The sequence below is a fragment of the Branchiostoma belcheri genome, unplaced genomic scaffold (assembly GCF_001625305.1).
Source record: "Branchiostoma belcheri isolate BF01 breed outbred unplaced genomic scaffold, Haploidv18h27 scaffold90, whole genome shotgun sequence".
Lineage (NCBI taxonomy): Eukaryota > Metazoa > Chordata > Leptocardii > Amphioxiformes > Branchiostomatidae > Branchiostoma > Branchiostoma belcheri.
Genome location: NW_017804576.1, coordinates 166,153 through 191,590, shown reverse-complemented (window position 1 = coordinate 191,590; position 25,438 = coordinate 166,153). Strand labels below are relative to the sequence as shown.

Genomic DNA, 25,438 nt, shown 5'->3' with positions numbered 1-25,438 from the left:
CTTTGAGTAGAGCCACACCCCACGCACGTTAAAGAACTCACCAGACCTTTCGAAAAATAGTAGGGCATGCCCCAGTATGCGATGTTTCAAATACTACTATCTGATGTTCAGTACGGACTCCAGGAAGAATAGTGTGAAAATTCACACTAGCTAATTGAGATTCTAAACAAACAAACAAACAAACAAACACACCTTTTGTGGGCGTCTTGGCCTTGCCGTCCTTCCCATCCACCCCCAGGCTGGAGGAGGGCGTGGCTGGAGACTTGCCGTTCGCCGCCTTCTTGTCCTTCTTCCCCGAACTGGCAGGGACGTCCGCTATGTCTTTCTGTTAGGCAGGAAAAAACAACTGTCACAACTAAGTCAGCACCTTGGACAGCAACTATCTAATATATAACTAGCAGGGGCGTCCGCTATGTCTTTCTGTGAGACAGTTGGGTGTTTCAGACAAGTGATTTCCAATCAGGTTAATAATAGATCAGAGACCTGGACAGCATCCTGATATCTAATATTGAGGGGCATATCCATCAGCATTTCAGACAAGTGATTTCCGATTAGGACAACAAGCACAACTAGATCAGCACCCCGGACAGCATCTGGGTATCTAGTATCTAAGAACTGAGCATAGCAGAAGCGGCATACATTGATAACAGCAAACTCTAGTGTAGCAAAGTGATTTTAGAGAACAACAAAAATGGTTATACAGTCAAACCTGCCTATAGTGGTCACTCAAGGGACTGGCCAAATTTGACCACTATGGCCAGGTGACCACTATAGAGAAACAGCCGGTTAGGTGACCCCCCCCCCAAAAAAAAAGGGACACAAGCTTTGAATTGAGTACCAACAGTGATGTCTTTATTCTGAAACATATGAATACATACATTTGCAAAGGTAAACCCCTTTTATATGTACATGTGTTAGTTCAATAATTTGTTGTTCTTTTGCTTTAGTTGTACTTTATTTTGTACTTGCTTGAAAAAAAAGAAATACAGAAATATTGCATGGAAACATTAACTTGACATCAAAGATACATACACTCAACATATTCAGTTAATCTATTCTGGGACAATGAAACCATTCACATAATTTAAAACATACAAAATCACTGGTTGTCATTTACTGTTCTTGTGTACACTAGTACTACATGTGGCTAAAGAAAAGAAAGCAAATCAAGCAACAAACTTTCAACTCCAAACAAATTTCTATCGACTGCAAAATCATTTAATCTAAGCTCAGCTTTCGACGATTTCTTCTCACTCTCTCTGCCAGTCGAATCACTTCCACCTTTTGGAATAAGTTTGGCGTCCATCTTTCCGCTTTCGCCATCGTTTCTCCGCAATCGCCACGTTACTAGTAGTTGTTGTTGTTAGTCGAAAAGTGGAAGAGAACGACATCGCCATGTTTTTGTTCTTTGGTGAACACTTGCTTCGCGCGACCGACATACGCCACAGCGAATTCCAACCACGTAAATAAGTTATTTTGTACCAAGATGCTGTCTATTTAGTTAACAGCAAAATAATTGTTCGTCAGTTGCCAGTTACTTTCCGTTTTTGGTCGTTTTTGAACATGAAAACTTAGCGAAAACTCTCCTTTGTTTACGGCTTGGGTTTCTCCCCGCGTGGGTTGTCTGCCTCTACCATTATGCCAATGTGGTAGTCAACAGAAAATTTTCTCCTTTCAGATTTATATCTTTTCTAAAATATCCACTACAGTGTTAAATTTACGTCTAACATTAATTGTAGTAATGTATTTCAAATGTTTTCATAATGTAATTACGTCATTTGACGCAAATGAAGTTAAATAAAACTCGGTGTATCTACCTCCATAACAGTGGAGTCTTCCAATGACCCCAATTGACCTCCCTCTGCAGCTAACACATGCGCCATCTTGGAAAAATACGAAACGCATTTTCGAGCCAAATTTCTTTAATCATGCCCATGAAAAACGGAAGCTATGCACATATCTACGCATTTCAAGGAATCGAGAAACCAAATATGGATATTCTTAAGTTTTTTTGTAAAGATAATTTGCCGTAATCTTCGCCGAGCGGCCGAGTCCATTGAAAGCTCCATGCGGCACGCACGGCACTGGCGTTGGGGAAAACGCAGATATCAAAGACACCCGCGACCGCAGAAACTTCGTGTCAAAAGTCAGTTTTCCTTCATTTCATACACATATGGAGTCTAATTTTCAGTTCACATTTTAGTAATGTAGCGATCGGAAAATTATCACAAGGCTCATAACGGTCGTAGCCCGAGGTGGTGTGGTGTTACGGCCGTGGTGCTTAGCGGGTTACGGCCAGCCGCGACCGCTATCGGCGGTGTTGACATGCCGGCGGGACCGGAATGGGGTGACCGCTGACCGCGTTGAACAGTGACCGCTATAGACACGATTCTTAATGCTTACGTCAATGGGAAAAATTCAAGGGACCGGCAAAAACTGACCGCTATGGCCGAGTGACCACTATACAAAGGTGACCGCTAGTACAGGTTTGACTGTAGTCATTATCTGCAACCCATTATACATGAACGAAGAGGACAGACCCTGAGTTTAAAAAGCAACAAGGGAAATCGTAGATTTCAAACCTCCGGGTTTTTTTGTGTTCTATTGGTTTAGGTTATTTGTTTGTGTGTAGTATGAAAGTTATGTGCGTAATATGTTTGTATGTGTTTGATGGCTACTGACGGTTGGTTCGGTATGGACTGTTGATTAAAGTGTCTCACAGTCTGACAGCCTGCACCGTCACCCGCGCCATTACCCCTGCCGTCATCCCGTGCCGTCATTGCTGCGCCGTCACCCAAAATTTTTATCGGATCCAGACACCCCTCTGTTTGACCCCTTTTGAATGCTAAGACCCAAAACTGCAACCGCCCCATTCCTTAACAACATGGTAATTACCATTTTCAGCATGGCGGGGGTGTCCGGAGCACTTAAAAACCTTTTATTTCGACGCCCATAAACACATATGCAATTAAACAAAAACGTTCTGCATCATCTGCAGCCCAATAGCAATACGTATACCGAACCACAGACAAATCCGTCCAGCCGTTCGCGAGAAACAGCTGCTGACAGAAATGTTTCGAACCATAGTAAAACCTCCTCGCGGAAGGATATCTCCTTCCCCGGAGGTAACAAGAGTGCTTTTTCATCGATTCCTAAACTGGTGGCAGCAACAGACACACATTACATACAATAAGCTATAACACAGCTAGGAATCAGCAGTCACAAATTGAATATAGAAACAGGAAGATATTACAATGTAGCCCCTGACCAAAGATTTTGCCCATTTTGCCCACAGAAAATCGAAGATGAATTTCATTTTATCATGGAATGCTCTAGATATGATGTCCTACGTGATAAGCTATTCAAATTTCTCACTTCAAATACGACAGATTTCAATAGACTTGTTGCTAAAGATAGATTTCATTATATATTTAAATGCAACAGCCCACACAATGCAAAAATAGGTAGATACATAAAAGACTGTTTTGTTATCAGAAAGAATACTGATTTGTTGTCACATGTACCCATAAATAACTCCGCTTGATTGTAAAGCCTAAGCTAACTTATTTCTTTTCTATATATAAGTTGTTAAGTTTTATTCTATACCTATCTATTATGCTACTTATTGTTACCTATTTGCCATAAAATGTACCCTGTACAATTGTCGTGCAATAAAGTTCTTCTACAATCACGCCCATGTACCTCGTCAATGCCCATTGCCTTCATAGCCATGGCTCTCTTCTCTAGCTGGGACAGGTACTGCATGGGGTTGTTCAGCGCATCCACAAACTCTGCAGACACAGAGCATTGAAATGAGCATTACAGAAGCATCTAGTAATATTATGTATTTCAATCTTAAGTACAGTTATGCTTACAGTCTCTGCACAGTTCCATAATCGTGCATTTGCCGATTGATGGTCATGTATGACATGAGCAACAGCAGCATCTATACTAACATGTATTCTAAAAATAAGTCACAATAAGTTACACTGCATGCACAGTCTTTGAACATACAGTAGTTCCCAGCATTCTACAAAGGTGCATTTGGGTATTGAAAGTGCTTCATCAGTGTTGTAACTGTTTCTGTGTACAACTGCCTTTTGGCATTACACACCAGATTCTCAGGCATGCAACTTGTCACACCTAACCTTTGCATGTTGAGCTCTAAGCATGGTTTAAACCTATCTAGCGATGATGCCCCAACTGCACTTGCACTTGGTGGCAGCAAGTTCCACTCTCTACCCTATCAAACATTTATTTTTATCTATTTATTACGATTGACCACATAAATAATACACATGGAGGGCATGGTGGAACAGGTGCACCTTAGGCCACCATGCCCACAATGAACTTAACCCTTGTCCTGCTGTGCGCAACATATGTCGCGCGGCACATACAGTACCATCTATATAACACCCTGTATAGGTACGATTTGGGGGTATTTCTCATGCAACGCATCACACCGCTGCGAAACGCAACGAATGCGGAAGTAACTATGCCACTGCAGGGCAAAAAAAATTTGGGGGTCTATGATCTAATTAAGACATGAAATTATTGAAAAATATTGTGCCAGGAATGCCAGCAGGACAAAGGTTAATTAAAATAAAGAATTTCACTGATTTCCCTTGAGCAAATCTGATGAAGTACCTCCTAAGCCGTCGGGAACATAAGTCATGAGGTTGATGTTGCAGAAGAGGCAGGGAAGAGACATGGGGAAGTTGGACTCCGTCCGCAGCCCAACGTGCCTGTAGCCTGGGGAACATACAAAATAGAATTTGTCAGTTAATAGTTTTATCGGGTTGGTAAGACACTGAGTAAAGAGACTCTTTTTACACAACCAAGTCTTTTATTCAGCCGACGTTTCGGTGACCTTCTGTCACCTTCCTCAAGGCCATTCTGACTGGTTCATCACAGTGATGCAATATGAACCAGTCAGAATTGCCCTGAGGAAGGTGACAGACGGTCACTGAAACGTCGGCTGAATAAAAGACTTGGTTGTGTAAAAAGAATCTCTTTACTCAGAATTTGTCAGTGCTGAGAGACACATCTGAAGCATTCAATGGTCTGGTTTACAGGCAATCAGCTGATAGATGTTCACAATCATGTTATAAAAATCTATCAACTTCTAGTTTTCTCTGGCAGTGGCCACAGCCCTATTTGTAACTGACTTCAGTAAGCCTTTCTTCCTCACCTCACGTTTCTCACCTCAGAACTCTTAGAAATAGCAACTCTTTTACCCAGTACAAATGCAGAACTGCCCCGTATCAGAACAGCACTTTTCCCTTCTGTGTACGACTGTTGAAGGATGACATGTAAATATTTGTACGGCCTCCATCTATATAGAATATCTTATTTATGAGTAAAACGTTTCAAAATGTAGTCACCAATTTGATTTTAATATGTCTGGAATTCTATATTGAATGATCGTACTTTCCTGTTTTAATCTATGTGATAAGAATTTTGTATTATGTTGTCAATGAGTCTAACATGAATGAATTGTTAAAGAACCACAATTCAGCCTATGTAAGGCTGCCAGTGTTTTTATCCTCAATAAACCATTTCATCATCATCATCATCATTTCTTCTTGTTTGTCAGGGACACTGGAGAGTTGTCAGAAAGGCGGGTTTATATGTACGGACTATTGATTGATATGCAAAGTAATGAAGACAATTGGTGAACACACCTGCTTGCAGCCCGTCGAGCGGAAGTACACGCTGGCCGATCAGCTTGTTGTTCTCATCGTACACAGCAAATCTCAGTGTGGCGAGGTCCGGTAGCACCACCTTCAATGTGTATAATATACTTTATTAGTGACGTTTATTTCATAAGGGAGGACCTTCACCACTTGACATCACCCCACAGGACAGAGGCAAGTGGCAGGCTGTCATCAAGCCTCAGTACCACAGTGCAAGCACGTCTAACCCTCGGAAGACGGGGAACAACAGACGATAAACCGGACAGTGAGTGAGTAGATGTGACTGATTTCAAAGTAGTCAGTAGTGAATTGAGTAGTTATAATGTAACTATGTATTTTATGCAAGAGGACTCTAGGAAGAGTATTGGATGTATCTGTATAGCCAGTATAACTGCCCTTTGGCATAACACACCAGCTTCGCAGGCATACGGCACAGCAGCAGCTGGCTACATTACACCAAACAACCTGTTACACCTAACCCTTTATACATCAACACAGTGGCAGCTAGCCATACCGAACGACCTGTTACACTTAATCTTTGCAAATTAAATTGCAGGAGTTGTTTAAAGCTTTCTAGTGATGATGCCCCAACTGTGCTGTCAAATGTATTGTCAACACTAATAGACATTCCTTAATAAACAAACAAACTTTGTCAATCGGTAACTATATACATACTAGGAAACTTTTCTATTACTGTATAATGAAGTTCTGATAAATTGTATGTAATTGTATGATCCAACACGTGTCTAAATTATTGTAAATTTTATAGTGTATCTTATCAATTGTATTTGTATGTATACCTAACAATTTTATTGTCTCCCAGGGTTGACCCTTAATAATAGTCTATGACTAGTTGGATAACCCTGGTGGTTGTATGCTGAACAAATAAATAAATAAAGTGGGGTACTTTCTGTTTATAGATAACATCTGTGTCCATAATATCACCATAATCCATAATATCGCCACCTTGAGAAATAGTGTGCTTAAGGATATTTTTACTGCAACATACCCTAGGTATGTACATTTGAGGTGTGCAGGAGTGCATGCCAAAAGTATGTTACAGTAAAAATATCTTAAAGCACACTATTTCTCAAGGTGGCGATATTATGAAACCTGGTGATATTATGGACATGGATGTTACATGTATTACTTTTACTTTATGTATTAGAGTTTAGGGAGGCTCTATGTTTATGTTTATGTCAATGTTTGCGTGAAAATGAATAAAATTAAAAAAATAAATTAATAAATAAACAAACAAACAAACAAACAAACCTTCCTGAAGACGAAGGGCTCCTCGTTGTACTGCGGGTTCAGCCCGTTGGCCGGGATCGTCTTGGTCTTGAACTCCTTGCGTATGGTGTCGGTGGGGAGGCCGTACATCTCCACCTCCACGTACGTACCAACCTTCTTGTCCGACAAGAACTGACCTGAGATCACCTAGTAAGGCCACACCAATTTAATTTCTTGGTTAACGGATTTTTCTAGAAAAATAATGGAACGGGCGGGCAAAAAAAAATGGTCTAGGCATCCTATTATGGCCCAATGGTACGATAGGAGCCATGAAGTCAACACACCAGTCTGAGACTACATGTACATGTAGTTCAAAATTTAAACAATGACTTTTGAACTTTTAATAATATCGTTGCATTGAAAGATGGAATAACTGCAACAACTAGGATGAAAAGGACTGTTTTCAACTGTTCAGGGCAAAATATGAGCATTTTGCAGTTGATTCTGAATTTTTATTTTTATTTGCAAATCAGAAAAACATGAAGCGGACGAATCCGTTAACCAAGAAATTAAATTGGTGTGACCTAAGGACATGAAGTTTTGTATCAAGTTTTATGGGGAAAGGGACTCGCAGGCCTGGTTAGCCCAAATTGCACCCTACATATGATATTATGTACGGTATTATAAAAATTGAAGAGACACTATGAAACCTCCAATATCCAGGACATATCAAAAGTCGACTTCAGTTGAAACCTATACCAACCATCGGTTACAGCCATGTCATATGACTTGTATCAAATTCCTTCCATTTCATTTCACTTCAGACATACCAAAGGAATAAATTGGCCTTTACTCACTTAGCTGTACACTTGAACTGGCAATTCATTTCAGTTAATGTTGGTCTTAATGTTGACAGTTCAGAAGATCTTTTCACACGCCTTTCTAACAAATGTACTAGACAAATATAGTAGTCCTTTTTACACTCAAAGAAAGTGACCGTGTAGCACATCCAGACCATTATCACACCATTCAAGGTTAGAGGGATTGCACTACACAGTCATAGGAGAGTTACAGTGGAAGGGTTTCACACATTGGGCCCACAGTCTGGCTCAGCTAAGCCCAGTATATTACGCTCTTGCAGTCTTTTGTCATGTTTGAACTGCTGTTACCTCGACTTCAATTGTAGCAGCAATAACACCATCCACAGGAGACTCTGCAAACGGATCAAACGTCTTGTCTGGTCTCCTCATGAACTCTGGTTTCAACAGATACCTGTGGCAGAAAGAAAGCAGCATCCAGTAGTACAGTAATAGTCTTCTAGCCAGCCTGAATGTTTTTTTCTTTATCAATTTTGTTTGATGTAAAATCACGTCGAGTGCCATAGGGGGGGCTTGAGGGCATACTCCCCTGGGAAAATTTAAAATCTCAACCCTCTGAAATGCTACTTCCTTCATTTTGAGGGGCAAATTTTGCTGTTAGACTAAGCTTAGTTTAATGACATCTCTTAAGTTTCAGTTTGATTTTTGGGGAAGGAGTGTGGAAGATTACAGATTGGAGAAAAGCTTTTGTCCATCATCAGGGGCGAAATTCCCTCAAAAGAGGCTAGGGAAAGACGGAGGATGGCTAGAACACTGCCAATGATACAGTCATGTTAGTGTAGAGAGTTTTTGGATGGTATCAAACTAAAATGATGGTCCAGTGAAAAATATTGTGCTTTAAGTGCCTTAAGTGTTAAGATGTACCCCCACTCTAGCTTAGTTCCTGTAAAATATATTGCGTGCAAGATATAGAGTGCTCTTTGAAGCAAATCAGACACACAACAGACACAAAGTGCCTCAACAGGACTTCAACACTTTTCCGGTGTTTCCGGGCAGATCACTCAAAAGGAGGCAGTAAGTCACCACATTCTCCATTTCAGGTCTCCATTTCACCTAAGCTGAACATCCTGTCTTTTTATCCTCCATTTTTCACCTTTTGGCACAGTCGGTTTAAATCACTGTCAACTGACAACTGACTTTCCTGCAGCTTTGGTTATGTAAAGTCAAAAAAGTCAGATTTGCATTCATAGAATAAGGTGTATATTTCAGTCAGTCAAGAGAAAATTTCATGCTGACAGTTTCTTCCCCAGAACCACTTCACTGTGGAACAAGCTTCCCCGTGAATGTTTCACCGCTAATTACAACCTCCAACGGTTTAAATCAAGGGTGAACAAATATCTGACCACGCAGTCATCACTGTAACCCAAAACATGTAAGTGGCTCTCACGAGCCTTGTTTTGAGGTGAATTCTGAAGTAAATAAAAAAATAAAAAAATTTATCAAATGATTTTAATGTATATTCTGGGCACAATAAAGGATAAATTCTAAATAAAATGTACATTTTAAAGGAAAGACAGCAAAATTGCGTACCGTTTAAATTCAGTTTAACTGCATACATTTTGCTGCTTTTCCTTTGACTGACTGACTAAGTATCTTTACAACAAAATATCTAAATGCTGTTTAAAACTTACCCGCACTTGCCATTGTATTCAAATTTTCCTTGGTTCAGCTGCATGGACAAATCTACAGAATCAAAGAAAGACAACATTAAAAAGTCTCTTTTTTTTCAAACTTTTCTCTTCCATACTGATCAAAATTATACAATTTAACACAGACAAAGGGAACAGCAATGGAAATGGTACAATATGGATTGAATAGCAAAAAGTTCTTTAATCACAACAAGAGCCAACTTTTACATGACTGTTGTTACCGTATCTTCACTGGGGCTATTATGACTGGTTCAGTAGCTTCAGTGCACTGCTTTTCAATGATTCAGGGCCACCTCAGGCCAAACCAATTTAATTGGTTGGTTCTCGGATTTTGTCAGAAAAATATGAAGCGACAGGGCGAAAAAAAATAAAAATAAAAACAGGTCTAGGCATCCTATCATAGCCCCAAATGCTAAGATAGGAGCCATGAAGTCAACACAAAGGGCTGGGTTAATATTTAAACAATGAATTTTGAACTTTTAATCAAACCACTGCATTGATAGATGGAGAAACTGTAACAACTAGGAAGAAAAGGACTTTCTTCAACTGTTGGGGGCAAAATATGAGCATTTTTGAGTTGCTTCCGAACCAGAATTCTTTTTTTTTTTGCAAATCAGAAAAAAAATGAAGAGGCGAATCCGAGAACCAACAAATTAATTGGTATGGCCTCCATTTGATTTGTTGGTTCTCAGATTTGTCCACTTAATTTTTTTCTGATTTGCAAAAAAAAAAAAAGATCCAGGTTCTGAATCCACTCCAATATGCTAATTTTTCAATGCACTGGTTTAACAAAAAGTTTAAAATTCATTGTTTGAATTGTAAGCCTGGTATATTGACTTCATAGCTCCTACTGTAGCTTTTGGAGCTATCATAGGATGCCTAGGCCTGTTTTTTTTTCGCCCTGTTCCTTCAGATTTTTCCTAAAAGAATCATATAGAACCAACAAATCAAATTGGTGTGGTCTAATGTCATGTAAAAACAACTCAGGTCCCGGTCAGTCAGAGGATCACCAAACACCAGCTAAACCTCCTGGGTCACATCTCTAGAGCTACACCCACCCAGGAATTGATCAAACTGATCACCACAGCCCCAGATCCAACTTGGAGGCGCCCTAGAGGCCGTCCCAGGAGCAGATGGGAGGAACAGGTTTTCAACGTGCTGGACAGTTTAGGGTTCAGCTGAACTGACCAGAGAGCGCTGGCAGAAAACAGAACATCCTGGAGGGACATGTCTGCAGCCGCTATGCATCTGCCCTGATGCTTGCGGCTTGATTGATTGAATCTCATGTAACTATTCACCTGGAGTTTGGTAGTTGAGAGCCACCATCTGGCATCCTGCGTTCCAGAAGATCTGCGGCATGTAGTTGCTGGAGTCCACACGCGCACCCTTGGGGTAGATCCTGCTCATCTGGCGCTTGTTATAGCTGAAGGGCTGGTCAAGGACTTTGACAAGGATCCACATTTAGCATACATGTACACGACAGTAGCTATTCTTCCTGTGGTCCGTTCTAACATACAACACGACACACAAGGAAAATATACAAAACATAAATACATAACTACAATGCATCATCTGACGCTTGTTTTAGCTGAAGGGCTGGTCAAGGACTGACTTGTGTACAAATCACAGGACATGCCAGAAGAACCATTGCATTTAGAGCACATTGGCAGAACGTACTGCGCCTTGCAAAACCCTAATTTTTCACGGTTTTCGTTGGATGTTTGGTCAACGTTGCATCAGAATTTTGCCTGTTGCAGACGATATATTTTCCCGATATGACATTTGGAAACTACAGATGGAGTGTTAACCTTATATGCACAATTACGACCTTATGCCGACGTGCTTAAAAAGACATGCAAGAAACATGGTATGTACTAGATACTTCCGTACATGCCCCAAAATTAGCCTTGCGGGAACTAAAAGGATCTGAAAGGAGAATGAGTTTTTTAAAGTTTGCAGAGGTTGTCAGAGACACATGCATGTTGGTAAATGAAAGAAACTAACTCTTGATGAGTGGCAAAAGTTATCCATGGCAAATTTGGACGAAGCTCACTTAAAAAGTACACATTAGGCTGAAAAGTTATGGTCCTGAGATATCATCAATGTTCCTTTGGATTCTGTATCTTTGGCGTAACACACCAGCACAAGATTCCACCTTGCCAACCACAAGAGATGTTAACTTTCAGCACACTAGCAACAACACTTCACTTCAACGTACTTTGGCCAAACAAGTTGCACTGTTAAAGAAAGAACATGATAACACACGATATGCAACGCACATGCAGCATTTCGAAGACGGCTGTATTGCCAGGCAAGTTGATCATGCACCCTGAAAGAAAACAGAAACCACATGCAATATGAGCTCCATTTTGCATGCATAGCTATGCATCATAATAGTTGTGGGTAGTCCCTGTAGGCAGCAGGATGCTTGACGAACTCTATCACACTGGTCTTCATGTAGCCCAGCCCGGCAGATTCATTGAAGGACGACATGTGGCAGGTGATGTTCCTCTCTGAAAGACAAGATGTTCAAAAGGATTTGAAGGCATCCAGTGCAGTTTCTAGGGCTTGGAAACCTGATTTTTCAAAGCAAATATTCTAGTCATTTTTATCTACTGAGTTGAAGCCACACTATCCCAATGTATATTGACCCTCATGGAGCAAAGTCCCAAAATTCTGACGAAAAATGGTTACTGGACGAGGCCTGAGCAGATTTTTAGGGTACCACCCAGAAAATAAAGGGGCTTGTTTCTGCAGTTTTAAAGGCCCGAAGTATGAAATGCTGATTTAAATGTGCTAATGTGAAGCAGTATGTGTCAATATCACAAAGATTGCCTTATTCAGAACATTTCCAGTTTTGCTGCCCTGAAATCGCATTGGATGCCTTTAAGTGGCTGAAGTTGGTGTTTTCCGTGAGAAGGCAGACCAGCACCAGTATATTCGCCAGTAACAGGCTAGATACCTTTTACGATACATTCAGGAAACTGACATATTCATTTGTCTCTCAACTCCTTTGCTCTAGTCTCTAATAATTCCATTTTATCCTGATCCTTGTCCATTCAGATTCGTACAATCACAGAACTTTCTGGAGGCATTACATAAATCTTGTTTTTAAAACACAGCTCTTTTTCAGATAGGCTATGGGTATATTCGTGTTGTTACGTAGTCTTCTTCTTTCTCTGTATGTGTGTATTTATGGGCAAGGTCCCTGAATCAAAGGAATAAATAAGATAAAATTAACAGTATCATTTACATAGCTTGATCACCAAACCTATTTTAGCTCCCGAGTCCTACATCCTTAAGCAGCTATTTATGGAGAGGATGTAGGACTCCGGAACTAAAATAGATTTGGTAACCTGACACTGACAGGGTTGGACAAGTTTTCAAAAATCCACTTGCCCTATTGGGCAAGTACATGGACATCTCCACTTGCCCGAACCAACTTTTCACTTGCCCAAAATAACACATTTTTATATGCATTTTCACTACCAGCAAGAAAACTATTTTCATTTTAGAGTTATCAAAATAAGGTGGTTTGAGACTTAATATAATATCATTATGGTCCAAATCATGAGTAATTTTGCTCTAAACACCATAGCGGGTATACTTCGCATCCCAAAAATTTACTTTCCCAATCGGGCAAGTACAGGGGGATATTCACTTGCCCGAACAGTACTTTTACTTGCCCTGGGCAAGTGGGCAATAGGACTTGTCCAACCCTTAACCAGGTTATCATTAACATGTAGTAGGAGAGAGTCAGAGCTGCACTGCATAGACAATGATGTGGTTCACAGGAACAAAACTGATGCAGCAAAAATGCATGCACATACAGGAAGGATACTTGACAAATTCGATGGCACTTGTCTTTAGGTACCCGAGGCAAGCGGATTCGTTGAAAGATGACATGTTGTGGTGAATGTTGCGATCTGGTAAACAGAAACAAGGCAAAAGTCATGCAAGAAGCATGCAATGGCATACAGGCAAAAAACATGTAACAAAGGGCTTCATTTGGCTTGTAGCAAATGAATGTGGCAAAATATAATCACACCTTAGTACTGTTCAGATGGCAATGGATGAACTGTGTAATAGTAAGACATATAAACTAGCAAATATAACAGAAACCTGTAACAGCATTAGATCACAAGAATTGAGCAACTTGCCCAAGATGGCTGCCTGTTTATTTTATTTTTTATTAAGGCCACCTGCCCAAGAGGACCACTTTACCACTGTTTCCCTGGGTGGTCCTCTTGGGCAGGTTTGACTGTATTTGATACCCAGATGCTGTCCTTGGTGCTGATCTAGTTGCAACTGTTGTTATCCTGATTGTCCTGATTAGAAATCACTTGTCTGATATACCAATGTTCTGGCTGCATTCGGTGGTCTTCTTCGGCAGGTTTAACTGCACTTGAAAGCCTATAAAGAGCTTGTACAACCACATTGACAAACCTGACAAGCAGCCACCTCTTGATGGTGACCACCTGGTTATAACAACCACCTTTTCCTGGTCCCTACAATTTCTTCCATCAGCGCAAGCATTAAGAGACCTTCCCTATCCAAGTAGGGTGGCCTTCTTGGGCAGGTGCCATACTTAAAAGCATAAAAAGCAGCGTGTCGGCAGAATGCACTGCGCCTGCACAAAACCCTTTTCATGATTTTCATTGAATGTTTGGTCAATGTTGCATCGGAATTTTGCCTGTTGCAATTAGAAACTACAAAACTACTTTATGCGCAAATACGACCTTATACAAGACGTTCTGCCGAAGAGCTATGCACAATACACTATGGGTTTTGCAGGAGCAGTGCATTCTGCCCACGTGGGATGAAAAGCAAGCTTGCACCATGCCTTCCGCCACGTCGAAGCTGGCAAACTTGACAGGTTGTGCGTAGTTGACCATGGAGGAGAGCCAGGAGTGCACATTGTTGGTGGCATTTTTCCACTAGGTTATGACCAGCCCAAGAAGACCACTTGTGCAAGATCACTTTACCTTGGGCAGGTTTGACTTAAAAAGGGTCAAAAGAGTTTGTACCATACCTTCGGCCACGTCAAAGCCTCCGAACTTGACGGGCTGTGCGTAGTTGACCATGGAGGAGAGCCAGGGGTGCACGTTGGTGGTGGCTCCCTGGTACTGGTACTGTGCCATGGCCATGGCCTGTTCCTCCTCCTGCGACAGGCTCATCGCACTCTGGGGACAATAAGGAGTAGAAATGGCGGTTTAGTTTGAATAGCTTTAATCAGTTTTACACAGGGGTGCACATTGGTGGTGGCTCCCTGGTACTGGTACTGTGCCATGGCCATGGCCTGTTCCTCCTCCTGCGACAGGCTCATCGCACTCTGCAGACAGAAGGATCAACGGGTGAATTTATCATCTGTATCTGTATCTGTATAGCCGGTATAACTGCCCTTCGGCGTAACACACCAGCTTCGCAGGCGCGGCGGCAGCTAGCTATATCACACCGAACGACTTGTTACTCTCGATCTTTGCACATTTGATTGCAGGAGTAGTTTAAAGCTCTCTAGTGATGCCCCAACTGTGCTTGGTGGCAACGAGTTCCAGTCTACGATAGTTCTGGGGAAATACGAGTTTTTGAATACCTCAATTCTTGGTTGATAACTCTGATATTTGAAGGCATGACTGTTTCTTGTTCTTTTCTGGGCTGGTATCAGATACTTAGTGGTTGGTACGTCCACCAGTTTATTAGTCATTTTGTACATCATGCACAGTCTGGACATTCTACGTCTGTCATCATGATATGTCGATGAAGATTAGACATCCAGGTAATGAGAAACAAGGTAACAGTTACTGGATAGATTTAAAAAAATGGTGTTTCAGGTAGCATCCACTACCTTTTTCAGTCTGATGAAAGGTAGTGGATGCTACCTGAAACAATAATCCACTGTGCTGACTTTCCGGAAGACGGAAGCGTGATGACTTCAGGAGTGAAGTGGCATGCAGGAAGAGAAAATCTCCCACTGTGACAGTTCAGAGAGGGTCCCTGATGTAAGTGTGGATCATTCTGACAAAGTTTGACTGAAAATTCATAGTGAGTTCCCTTTTTTCTTGAAACAAAGTCTTAACTCTACAACAACTCTTTCTACCAACACAGATGAGCTTTCATTCAAATACACGTATATGGTGACCACCTCCACCAAACTCTGTCTTGCTACATAATGTAATGTTTTCTAGGCACAATGGTGACAGACCTCATCTCCAGGTCACTTTATTTGTTTGGACATGAAGAAGAAACAGAGCATAAACAACTGTGAGGGTAAACATAAATATGATCTTCACCTTTTTGTTCTTGAGGGAGCCGTTCTTGCCCTCCTCCTGGATGTCACTGCTGCTGTTGGACTTGTTGAACTTGAACTCCTGCGGGTTCCCGTCCTCGGATGGTGAGCTGACTCCATTTTCTCCTGAAAGCAGGCAACACTCCAGTACCTCAACTTCAACACTCCAGTACCTCAACTTCAACACTCCAGTACCTCAACTTCAACACTCCAGTACCTCAACTTCAACACTCCAGTACCTCAACTTCAACACTCCAGTACCTCACCTTCAACACTCCGGTACGTCAACTTCAACACTCCAGTACCTCAACTTCAACACTCCAGTACCTCACCTTCAACACTCCAGTACCTCACCTTCAACACTCCGGTACCTCAACTTCAACACTCCGGTACCTCACCTTCAACACTCCGGTACCTCAACTTCAACACTCCAGTACCTAAACTTCAACACTCCGGTACCTAAACTTCAACACTCCGGTACTTTAGGTACTGGAGTCAACACTCCAGTACCTCACCTTCAACACTCCGGTACCTCAACTTCAACACTCCGGTACCTCAACTTCAACACTCCGGTACCTCAACTTCAACACTCCAGTACCTAAACGTCAACACTCTGGTACCTAAACTTCAATGTGATCATGCAATCCTAGATGTTCTAGCTACAAAACTCTCTTTAAAAGACTTGGGAAACGCTGAAAACTTTGTATGCCAAGCTAGAAGTTCTACCCATAAACCTCTCTTTAAAAATCTTGCAGTGTGTTAGTAGAAAAATTGCTTTACTTGGCAACTTAACTACCTGCTACTTAACTATGACAGCTGGTACCTGACCTCATTAAGCATAGTGCTTCTTATACTTGTAATTAGAATTACTACATGTACAAAAATATATTTACAGTTTAGCAGTCTGAAGGGGAGCTTTTTCAAGTAGTTTATAGTGCAATACAGTTCATAAATCAAAGGACAAGACAAAATCAGCCGTCTTCATCATAATCATCTGAAACATCTGACCCATACCAGACTCAGAATGCTCCTCCTCCTCCACCTCCAGGTTCCCCTCCCCCTTCCAGAACAGCTCCAGTTGCTCTGAAACAGAAAACAGACACTTCTCAGTACAGACATTTCTCGGGAACATGAGTCATAAAGTTCCAAGAAACTGCAAATGCTAACTGGAGGCAGAAATTTCTAGGAAACTGCAAATCCTGTCTGGAAGAGGCTTAACGGTTTCGAGCACGTCTCCTTTTCTCACTGCAGTTGTGTTTAACAATGGATCACAGGAACAAAAATGCAGCAGTGCATATCATGTAATGTTCTGCCTACTCAGACACAAAAAGTACCTTTAAGACAAGGCAGCCATGTAACAAATATTGACACTTTCTTTTCCAAGAATGTCTGGCTGTATGTAAACATTAGTGTGTCGATGAAGGCTAGACATTCAGGTAATGAAATACACAAGAAAACAGTTAACTGGATGTCTAGCCTTCATCGACACACCCAATCAACTGGTTAGGTTTCTAAAAATATTAATTGACATCTTTAAAAATCTATCTACAGATCTAGTTGCTTGAGTTACCCATTAAGCAACTGGACAGATTTTTAAAAATTAAAAGACATCTTTGAAAATATATTATATCTATCCATCTTGCGTTACATGAGCAAATGGACAGATTAACAACAACAACAATGGCATCTTTTGAAAATCTATAGTATCTACTTGCTTGAGTTACTGTTCTCCTGTGTAAAGAATGTTGCATCTTACTTTTTTCCATCTCTGGTTTCAGCCTCTTGTTCTTGATGAGGATTTTCCTCTTCAGTGCGTTGGGTGGAGGGAGCACTTTTCCTTCTTCCAGCTGGAGGCAAAAAAAGGGCACATTTATCTGAAGAGCACTTGTTTCAGCTCGAGAACAAGCTGCTGAAAGGTCAAGAAGCTGTTGTTTGACAGCCTGCTAGATGTCTTCTTCTTTTTCCATACTGCTAAGCCCCATTACTGTGTTAGGTGATCGGAACATAGAAACACAGGGAAAGAAAATGATAACATAGAAGAGAACATATTTAAATAACTGTTTTTGGGGGGAAAGTTGAGTGAGCATAGTGCACTAGTAATATTTACATAAGGCCACATCAATTTGATTTCTTGGTTAACGGATTTTTGAAGAAAAATAATGGAGCGGGCGGCCGAAAAAAAAATAAAAATAAAAACAGGCCTAGGCATCCTATTATGGCCCAAAATGGTACAATAGGAGCCATGAAGTCAACATACCATGCTGGTTCAAAATTTAAACAATGAATTTTTAACCTTTAATGATACCACTGCATTGAAAGATGGAATAACTGTAACAACTAGGAATAAAAGGACTGTTTTCAACTGTTCAGGGCAAAATATGAGCATTTTGCAGTTGATTCTGAATTTTTATTTTTATTTGCAAATCAGAAAAAAATGAAGCGGGCGAATCCGTTAACCAAGAAATTAAATTGGTGTGGCCTAATATACAATGATGTGCTGTGGAAGCTCAATGTAGCAGGGTCCTCGTCAGTTCAATTTTGAACTGGATGAGAGACAAAACAGTCAAGTCCATTTTCTGGTAGTCTGGGGGAAGAATGAGATAAGCACGTCGGCAGAACGTACTGCGCCTGCGCAGAACCCCGTATTTTTGCGTTTTTCGTTGGGTTTTTGTTCGACGTTGCGTCAGAATTTTGCCTGTTGCAGAGGATATTCTTTCCGACACAACATTTGGAAACTACAGTCGAAATGCTAACCTTACATGAGCGAATACAACCTTATATGAGACATTCTGCCAAAGTGCTATGTACAATACATTACGGGTTTCGCACAGGTGCAGTACGTTCTGCTGACGTGCTAATGAGATACATGTAGTTTTTTTGTACACAATTTCCATCTTTAACTTCAGCTGTCATAGCATGAAATAATGTTACTCACGGCATAGTCTTCCAATGGCTCCTTGAGCAGAAGGTCTCCAAATATCTCATCACAGTATTTTGCCAGCTTGTACTGCTGAGCTTTGCTGTGAACATATCCATTCATGAATCAAGATAAGAGTACAAGACAAGACAAGACAAGACAATACAGTTTTGCTTGTTTAGGTAATCTAAAGGCGACTATCTCTTTCTACACCATGAGCAAGAGAAATACAATGCCAGGCAGGTGGTAGCAGATTCTATCCTTTTCTTATGTTAAAAATTATCCTGGATGCCATCCAATTTGTAACAAAGCTCCATACACTCCCTGGCCCAATTTTTTAAAAATCTGGTGGGCAGATAATAATGTACTCTGGACTAGACAATCAACAGAGATCAGATACTATTAGGCAGCTCCTGAAAGAAAAGCCTGCTTCTTTGGAACTGCCAGCAAACAATGAGATAATGGGGAGTTCAATGTACCTTTGCCTTGGTTTGTGTGTACAATGTATTATGTATATGGACCTATTCTATACTTACCAGCAGTGGTTCTCAAAGGACAGGATCACTGGGTAGTCAGAAGCCTCGAATGCTGTCTCTGCAATGGCGTGGATCACGTCCTAAACCATAGGGATGAAAAATATTCATTGCTTTCTTCTCCTGTCACCATGGTAACTGGTGCTGTAGCAGACACCCTGTGGTGTGCTTTTTGTTACATTATGTAGCAAGTTGCAGTACAGAGTTGGAGAGACTGGTCACCATACATAATTATGAACGTGGTTGAGTAAAAAAAAAACAAGAGCAGTAGATTGTTAGGCTAGACCATGTTAAGGTGAACATTAGGCATTTGCTTTGCAAAGGTTACCTTCAAGTTTCAACCATGTTTGATAAATAAAATTCTGACAATAATTATAATAGTCCGGGAAAATTAAATTGTCTTCAACTCATATATTACTATGTCTTTCAATGCTGCTCCTGTATAACTTATTTTAGAATGTATAGTATTACCTGTATTTTTAATATATGATATCAATGCTTTGTAAATTGGTTTACAATTCAGTTTTTACCGGCAAAGAACCAATACAATTATCTTGAATCTGAATGAAAACTTCCTCAAAAGCTAGAGTTTAGACTTTTTTTCCACTGACCTTGAAAAGTACGTCTGTGCACATGGCCTTGCCGTGGGTAATGATGGGCTCCTGGTCCTCACCCTTCCCATCCCAACAGTCCAGCTCCACACATCTGAGGAAGTACATTAATTATGACGTTTACCGAAGGAAAACATATTGTTTTTGCTACGTTTCCTCTTCTTCTTCTCCAAACAGTGACCTCTGACCTGACTGAACCAGACTGTGTCTGAATCTTACCAGAATCTGACGATGGTAACTGGTGTTGGGTTACCTAATGTTGCAATTTTATAGTAGGAGTGATTTAGACTCCTGTCACTATGTATGTGAATGTGTATGAGTAAGAATAAACAGAGCAGACCATATGCGAAGGTAAACATTATGCATTTGCTTTGCAAATGTTAAATTTCTAGTTTCGATTTCAGTTTGATTGTAAAATTAAACCAGCAGAAGTATGAGATACATGTATGTCTGAATTGTATTATAATAGATTTCTACAAAGATTGATTACAACTATACTGTTCACCTCACTACTGGTACTTTATGCAATATTATACATAAACATTAACAAACTGACTTGTTATACATACAGATGGATAGCTTGGATCTTCCTCCAGCCTTCAGCAATTCAAACCGCAGTCAGGCTTGTACCTCGGGTGATTTGAAATACACCATGTATTGTATCCTATATGTAAATGTTGTCTTCCGACAGCGAGAGTTACTAGTACTAGTAGAAATAACATCCCACCTGCATCCTGCCAGCAGCACCTGTCTGTAAATCCTCACAGAGATCCCTGTTCATTTCCTTAGCCTTACATTTCCTTACTGCGCTGTTTGTACTTACTGTACAAAACTTGTTTGTTACGCCTAAGGCCATGTTGATTTGATTATATGGATGACATCCGCGCGCGCATGAATTTTCGGCCGTTTCCAAAAAAAAAAAGTTTTCAACCATACTGTAAATCATACAAAACAGTTGCAATATGAGCAAAAATATACCATAAGTTACAAAAAAAATTAATAAAAGCTATACCAATGTCGTAGAATGCCAAACTCAAACGAAACAAGACGAAATTGTAAAGAAATGAACTTGAAGACTAGATTATTCGCCAAACCATATTTTGTGCCATTTGCTCAACCCTCATGACCACGTAGATTTCATAATGAAAAGAACTTTTTTTTTTTTTGCAAAACTTTTTTTTTATTCGCACGCGCGCATCAGTTTTGGGGCTCCCGGAGGATGTCATCCATATAATCAAATCAACATGGCCTAAGGGTGGTTTACCGGTTATGGAAAACAAACAAACAAAATCCCACCTGCATCCTGCCAGCAGCACCTGTCTGTAAATCTCGACGGATGACTTCCCGCCAAACTGCCTGCCTGTGAGGTACGTGTTGTGGGAGGAGTTGATGTAGTAGTGGCAGAGCGGCTGGTCCATATCCTGATACTCCTCCAGCCTGTCCAGGAACACCGGAGCATTCTCGTCGCTCATCAGGTACCGAGTAAAGCCCTCCACGCTCATCCACTCTGGAAAAAATATACCATAACTCTGTTAGTGGCTGGTTTGTTTGTTTGTTTGTCCAGGAACACCGGAGCATTCTCGTCGCTCATCAGGTACCAAGTAAAACCCTCCACGCTCATCCACTCTGGAAAAAATATACCATAAGTCTGTTAGTGGCTGGTTTGTTTGTTTGTTTGTTTGTTTGTCCAGGAACACCGGAGCATTCTCGTCACTCATCAGGTACCGAGTGAAGCCCTCCACACTCATCCACTCTGGAAAAAATCGCAAACCTTATTGCTCATAACTAAAAAATATACAAAGGCAGAGGGAGCACCTTTGTTACTCCCTGGATGGAGTGCAATTTTGTCACATTTTACAAAAAGAAATTACAGACAAGTATACAGCGTTGAGGACAGTGAAACATGTAGTTCATGACAAGTTGTTCTTTAATGGCTCAGTGCATGAAGGATTGTCAGTGGCTGGTTTGTTTGTATGTTTGTGTCTTTGTTTGTTTGTTTGTCCAGGAACACCGGAGCATTCTCGTCGCTCATCAGGTACCAAGTGAAGCCCTCCACACTCATCCACTCTGGAAAAAATATACCATAACTCTGTTAGTGGCTGGTCTGTTTGTTTGTTTGTTTGTCTGTTTGTTTGTTTGTTTGTCCAGGAACACCGGAGCATTCTCGTCGCTCATCAGGTACCAAGTGAAGCCCTCCACACTCATCCACTCTGGAAAAACAATTTCATATCAAACTTTATTGCTCAAAATACACTTATTATTGTTGGGCATGTACATGTGCTTCTTCCTGTGGAATAGTGAAAACTGTAGTCCATAACCCTCAAGGTAAGTTGTTATAGAGTCTAATGTAATGGCTCAGCACATGAAGGATTGTCAGTGGCTCGTTTGTTTGTTTGTTTGTTTGTTTGTTTGTTTGTCCAGGAACACTGGAGCATTCTCGTGCTCACAGAGGAGGTACTCTTCTACTGATCATGACAGAGAAGAGCGTACAGTATTAATTTTTTTTACTGTTCATTGTGCCGGGGAAATTCCCAATTTTCCCAAATTTACAACAAGCGCAATGAACAGTTGACCAAGGCTTAACGTTCCGTCCTATGGACTGTGACACTTTCCAGTAGCGTGAGAAACATCAGCCAGGATTCGAACATCTCCATGCTCATCCACTCTGCAAAAATATAACTCAGTTAATGGCTGGTTTGTTCTTTGTTTGAACCTAGTATGTTATTTTTCACATACTCAAAAGAAGACCAGAGAGAGATATATATTCAAATTGGTCTGATGTACTAACCAAAGTACTTTTCAAAAGCTCCTACCAGTAATCGCATTCCCTACAGAGCAAACCTCAACTAATCATCTGTTTGTCCTTTAGGCAATCTGTTACCTAGCTGCTCATTATATCAGTGATAAAATCTTACCCTGTATACCAGAGGCAAGCTGACTTCAAGGGAATGCAATCAATTTCTTTTTTTTTTAAATATCCAAGAATGAAAGGCTTGGGCTGATGATATTGGAGCCCTTATAATAGACCTCTCCAGACAGAGTAATTTGATTTGGGCTGGAATATTGGTCTAAAGGTCAAACAGGCAAGCAGTTCAATGGGCCCAGCATAGACGATTAGAGCACGTTACTGAGCTTTGGGATTGTGTGGTACTGGCAGGGTGTTCGGCGCAGAGACCAGAGGTCCTTTGTTCATATCCTGTAATGTCACCAATCTTGTGCCCTTGGGAAAGGCACTTTGCATGACTTTCCTCACTCCACCCAGGTGAACAAATTGGGTACCTGACTTTGGATGGGGGAGTTAAAAGTCTGTGGAAGGAGAGGGATGGGCTCAGCCTTCCAATACCGTGCCCTAGACACAGTGGATTAACAACCAACTGTTCTTTTGGCCCCCAAAAAAGCTATGGCACTACCTTCACCTTTACTGATCTTTATTTAAAACTTTCCTCAACCTCAATACAATAAAGGGCTAGCATTCTATATGACAAAACATGGACATGAACACCAGAAATGTACAGCCTTCAACAGTGTTTTAGAAAGTGTCTGTCTTTCCATCATTTGAGGCTATTTTGCACACGATGGACAAATATTTTGCCCAATCTGTCATATTTGTCAGACAAAAGTAGGCATGTAAAGACATGTGCAGAGATGTCATTCAACTAGCTTAGTCTACCAGCAAATTTTGCTCTTCAAAATACAGGAAATAGCATTTCAGAGCATCAAGATTTCAAAATTTTCTCAAGCCAGCATACTCTTCTGCCCCTAGCCAGGGGGGGAGATGATACTATCCCATCATCCTTTGCAATACACATTCCACAACACGTGTCCCAGATGGCTGACTGTCAGCACCAGGCATATAGTCTTGTCCTTTAAAAGTGCAGCAATGGCAACAATTTGACCAGTAATTTTTGGTTCTTTGAATTAGCAAAGGACTCAAGTAGTGTATGAGGCTATCTGACTTTTGTAACTTATGTACAACTTCTTACATTGTGTCATAAACATTTATGCAAACATTTGCTTCAAAATTGGTGCTCAAACTTCACCAAACTAAAGTGCTTTTCTACAAACTCTGTTGATTGGTGATATTATACATCTTGTGCATCAGAAAACCCCAAATGCACCAAAAAGCACCCATGGGAAACAGAAGAAAATATTATATTTGATATGATTTATGTAATAATCATCAACAAATAGAAATTTTCTTAAATTAAATTCAGATCACAAAAACAAATATTCTGGCTGGCTAGAACACTGGTCTCCCACCTTACGTGACTAAAACTCCCTTTCAAATGTCCTTTTTTTCCACAGTGCTTGACTTGTGCAACCTCAAGATGTTCAGCACCATGGACAGCACCAGGTTTTAACCAACCTGCTCCACACAAAACGCTAAAGTTTTGTACTCAATTGGTAAGCTAAGCATTTTTGACCTTAATTTCATGCTTTGGGTAGCCTGGGTACCATCCTACTTGTATGCCGGGGCTCCCACACTCGCTTCCCTAACAAGTAGTCTGGGAACGGTTAGATCTATTTGGTTTGGTGATGATGTCACATAATGAGGTAGGCCACATGTGGGGGGCTGGGCGGAGCCTCTTCCACTAGTAGATGGATGACCCATCAGTCCACGTGGCCATGTGCTGTTTTGGTAAGGGCAAAAAAGTTGCTGCATATGTAAGACAAGTACAGCCACAAACTTACCTCGAGTACAAGCATTTCTTGTAATTTTCTTTATTGCAAGATGTTCTTTGTGGCTGTGTTACTTCGAATGTCAGCAAAATCATGACAACAGTGTCTCTCAAGGGCTACTCCACTCCGTCCAAGATAAATAAACAACTCCTTCCTTGGTCAGTGATACCTGCTGAGCAGGCATGAGATAAGCATCACCACATACTGAGAATGACGTTAGGCTAATGAACAAGACAGAAGGGACCAATCAGCACACTCGGGCAAATCTGACCGAGAATCTTCAATTCCAGATGGTTGATCTAACCGTTCCCAGACTACTTGTTAGGGAAGTGAGTGTGGGAGCCCTGGCATACAAGTAGAATGGTACCCAGGCTATGCTTTGGGTGCACTCCAACAACAAAGTGCATCTCTTGACCTGGTGCTTTCACCTCCTCAACTCTCTGCAGGTTCATATTTTAACAACCATTGAACCATGCCAAGTCAAGCATAGTTCAAAATTAAAAATATGTACATGTACATTAGGCCACACCAATTTAATTTGTTGGTTCTCGGATTCGCCTCTTCGTTTTTTCTGATTTGCAAAAAAAAAAATGTGATTCTGGTCCTGAATCAACTGAAAAATGCTCATATTTTGCCCCCAACAGTTGAGGAAAGTCCTTTTCTTGCTACTTGTTACAGTTTTCCCATCTATCATTGCAGTGGTTTGATTAAAAGTTCAAAATTCAATGTTTAAATTTTAACCCAGCCTTTTGTGTTGACTTCATGGCTCATTCCGTAGCATTTAAGCCTATAATGGGATGCCTAGACCTGTTTTTATTTTTATTTTTTTCGCCCTGTCGCTTCATATTTTTTCTGAAAAAATCCGAGAACCAACAAATTAAATTGGTGTGGCCTTAGGTACAGATATGGAAGAAACTTTAAATTGTCCTAATTATGCTATTCTTTTATCAACCGATTG

General features: G+C 40.8%; 1 protein-coding gene across 1 annotated transcript in view; it reads right to left on the bottom strand.

Moving 5' to 3' along the window:
* The window catches only part of LOC109487915 (1-phosphatidylinositol 4,5-bisphosphate phosphodiesterase beta-4-like), a 47,135-nt gene that overhangs the window by 7,823 nt on the left and 13,874 nt on the right, over positions 1–25,438 (bottom strand). The window contains exons 8-25 of the mRNA XM_019792017.1: positions 21,097–21,307; positions 19,801–19,894; positions 19,193–19,272; positions 18,675–18,759; positions 17,496–17,586; positions 16,754–16,822; positions 15,744–15,865; positions 14,696–14,785; positions 14,486–14,636; positions 13,295–13,379; positions 10,752–10,876; positions 9,436–9,487; positions 8,096–8,198; positions 6,969–7,133; positions 5,685–5,784; positions 4,648–4,752; positions 3,703–3,791; positions 193–325 (exon numbers count right to left, since the gene is read on the bottom strand). Coding sequence (XP_019647576.1) covers positions 193–325; positions 3,703–3,791; positions 4,648–4,752; positions 5,685–5,784; positions 6,969–7,133; positions 8,096–8,198; positions 9,436–9,487; positions 10,752–10,876; positions 13,295–13,379; positions 14,486–14,636; positions 14,696–14,785; positions 15,744–15,865; positions 16,754–16,822; positions 17,496–17,586; positions 18,675–18,759; positions 19,193–19,272; positions 19,801–19,894; positions 21,097–21,307 — 1,950 coding nt within the window. The remainder of the gene's footprint in view (positions 1–192; positions 326–3,702; positions 3,792–4,647; positions 4,753–5,684; positions 5,785–6,968; positions 7,134–8,095; positions 8,199–9,435; positions 9,488–10,751; positions 10,877–13,294; positions 13,380–14,485; positions 14,637–14,695; positions 14,786–15,743; positions 15,866–16,753; positions 16,823–17,495; positions 17,587–18,674; positions 18,760–19,192; positions 19,273–19,800; positions 19,895–21,096; positions 21,308–25,438) is intronic.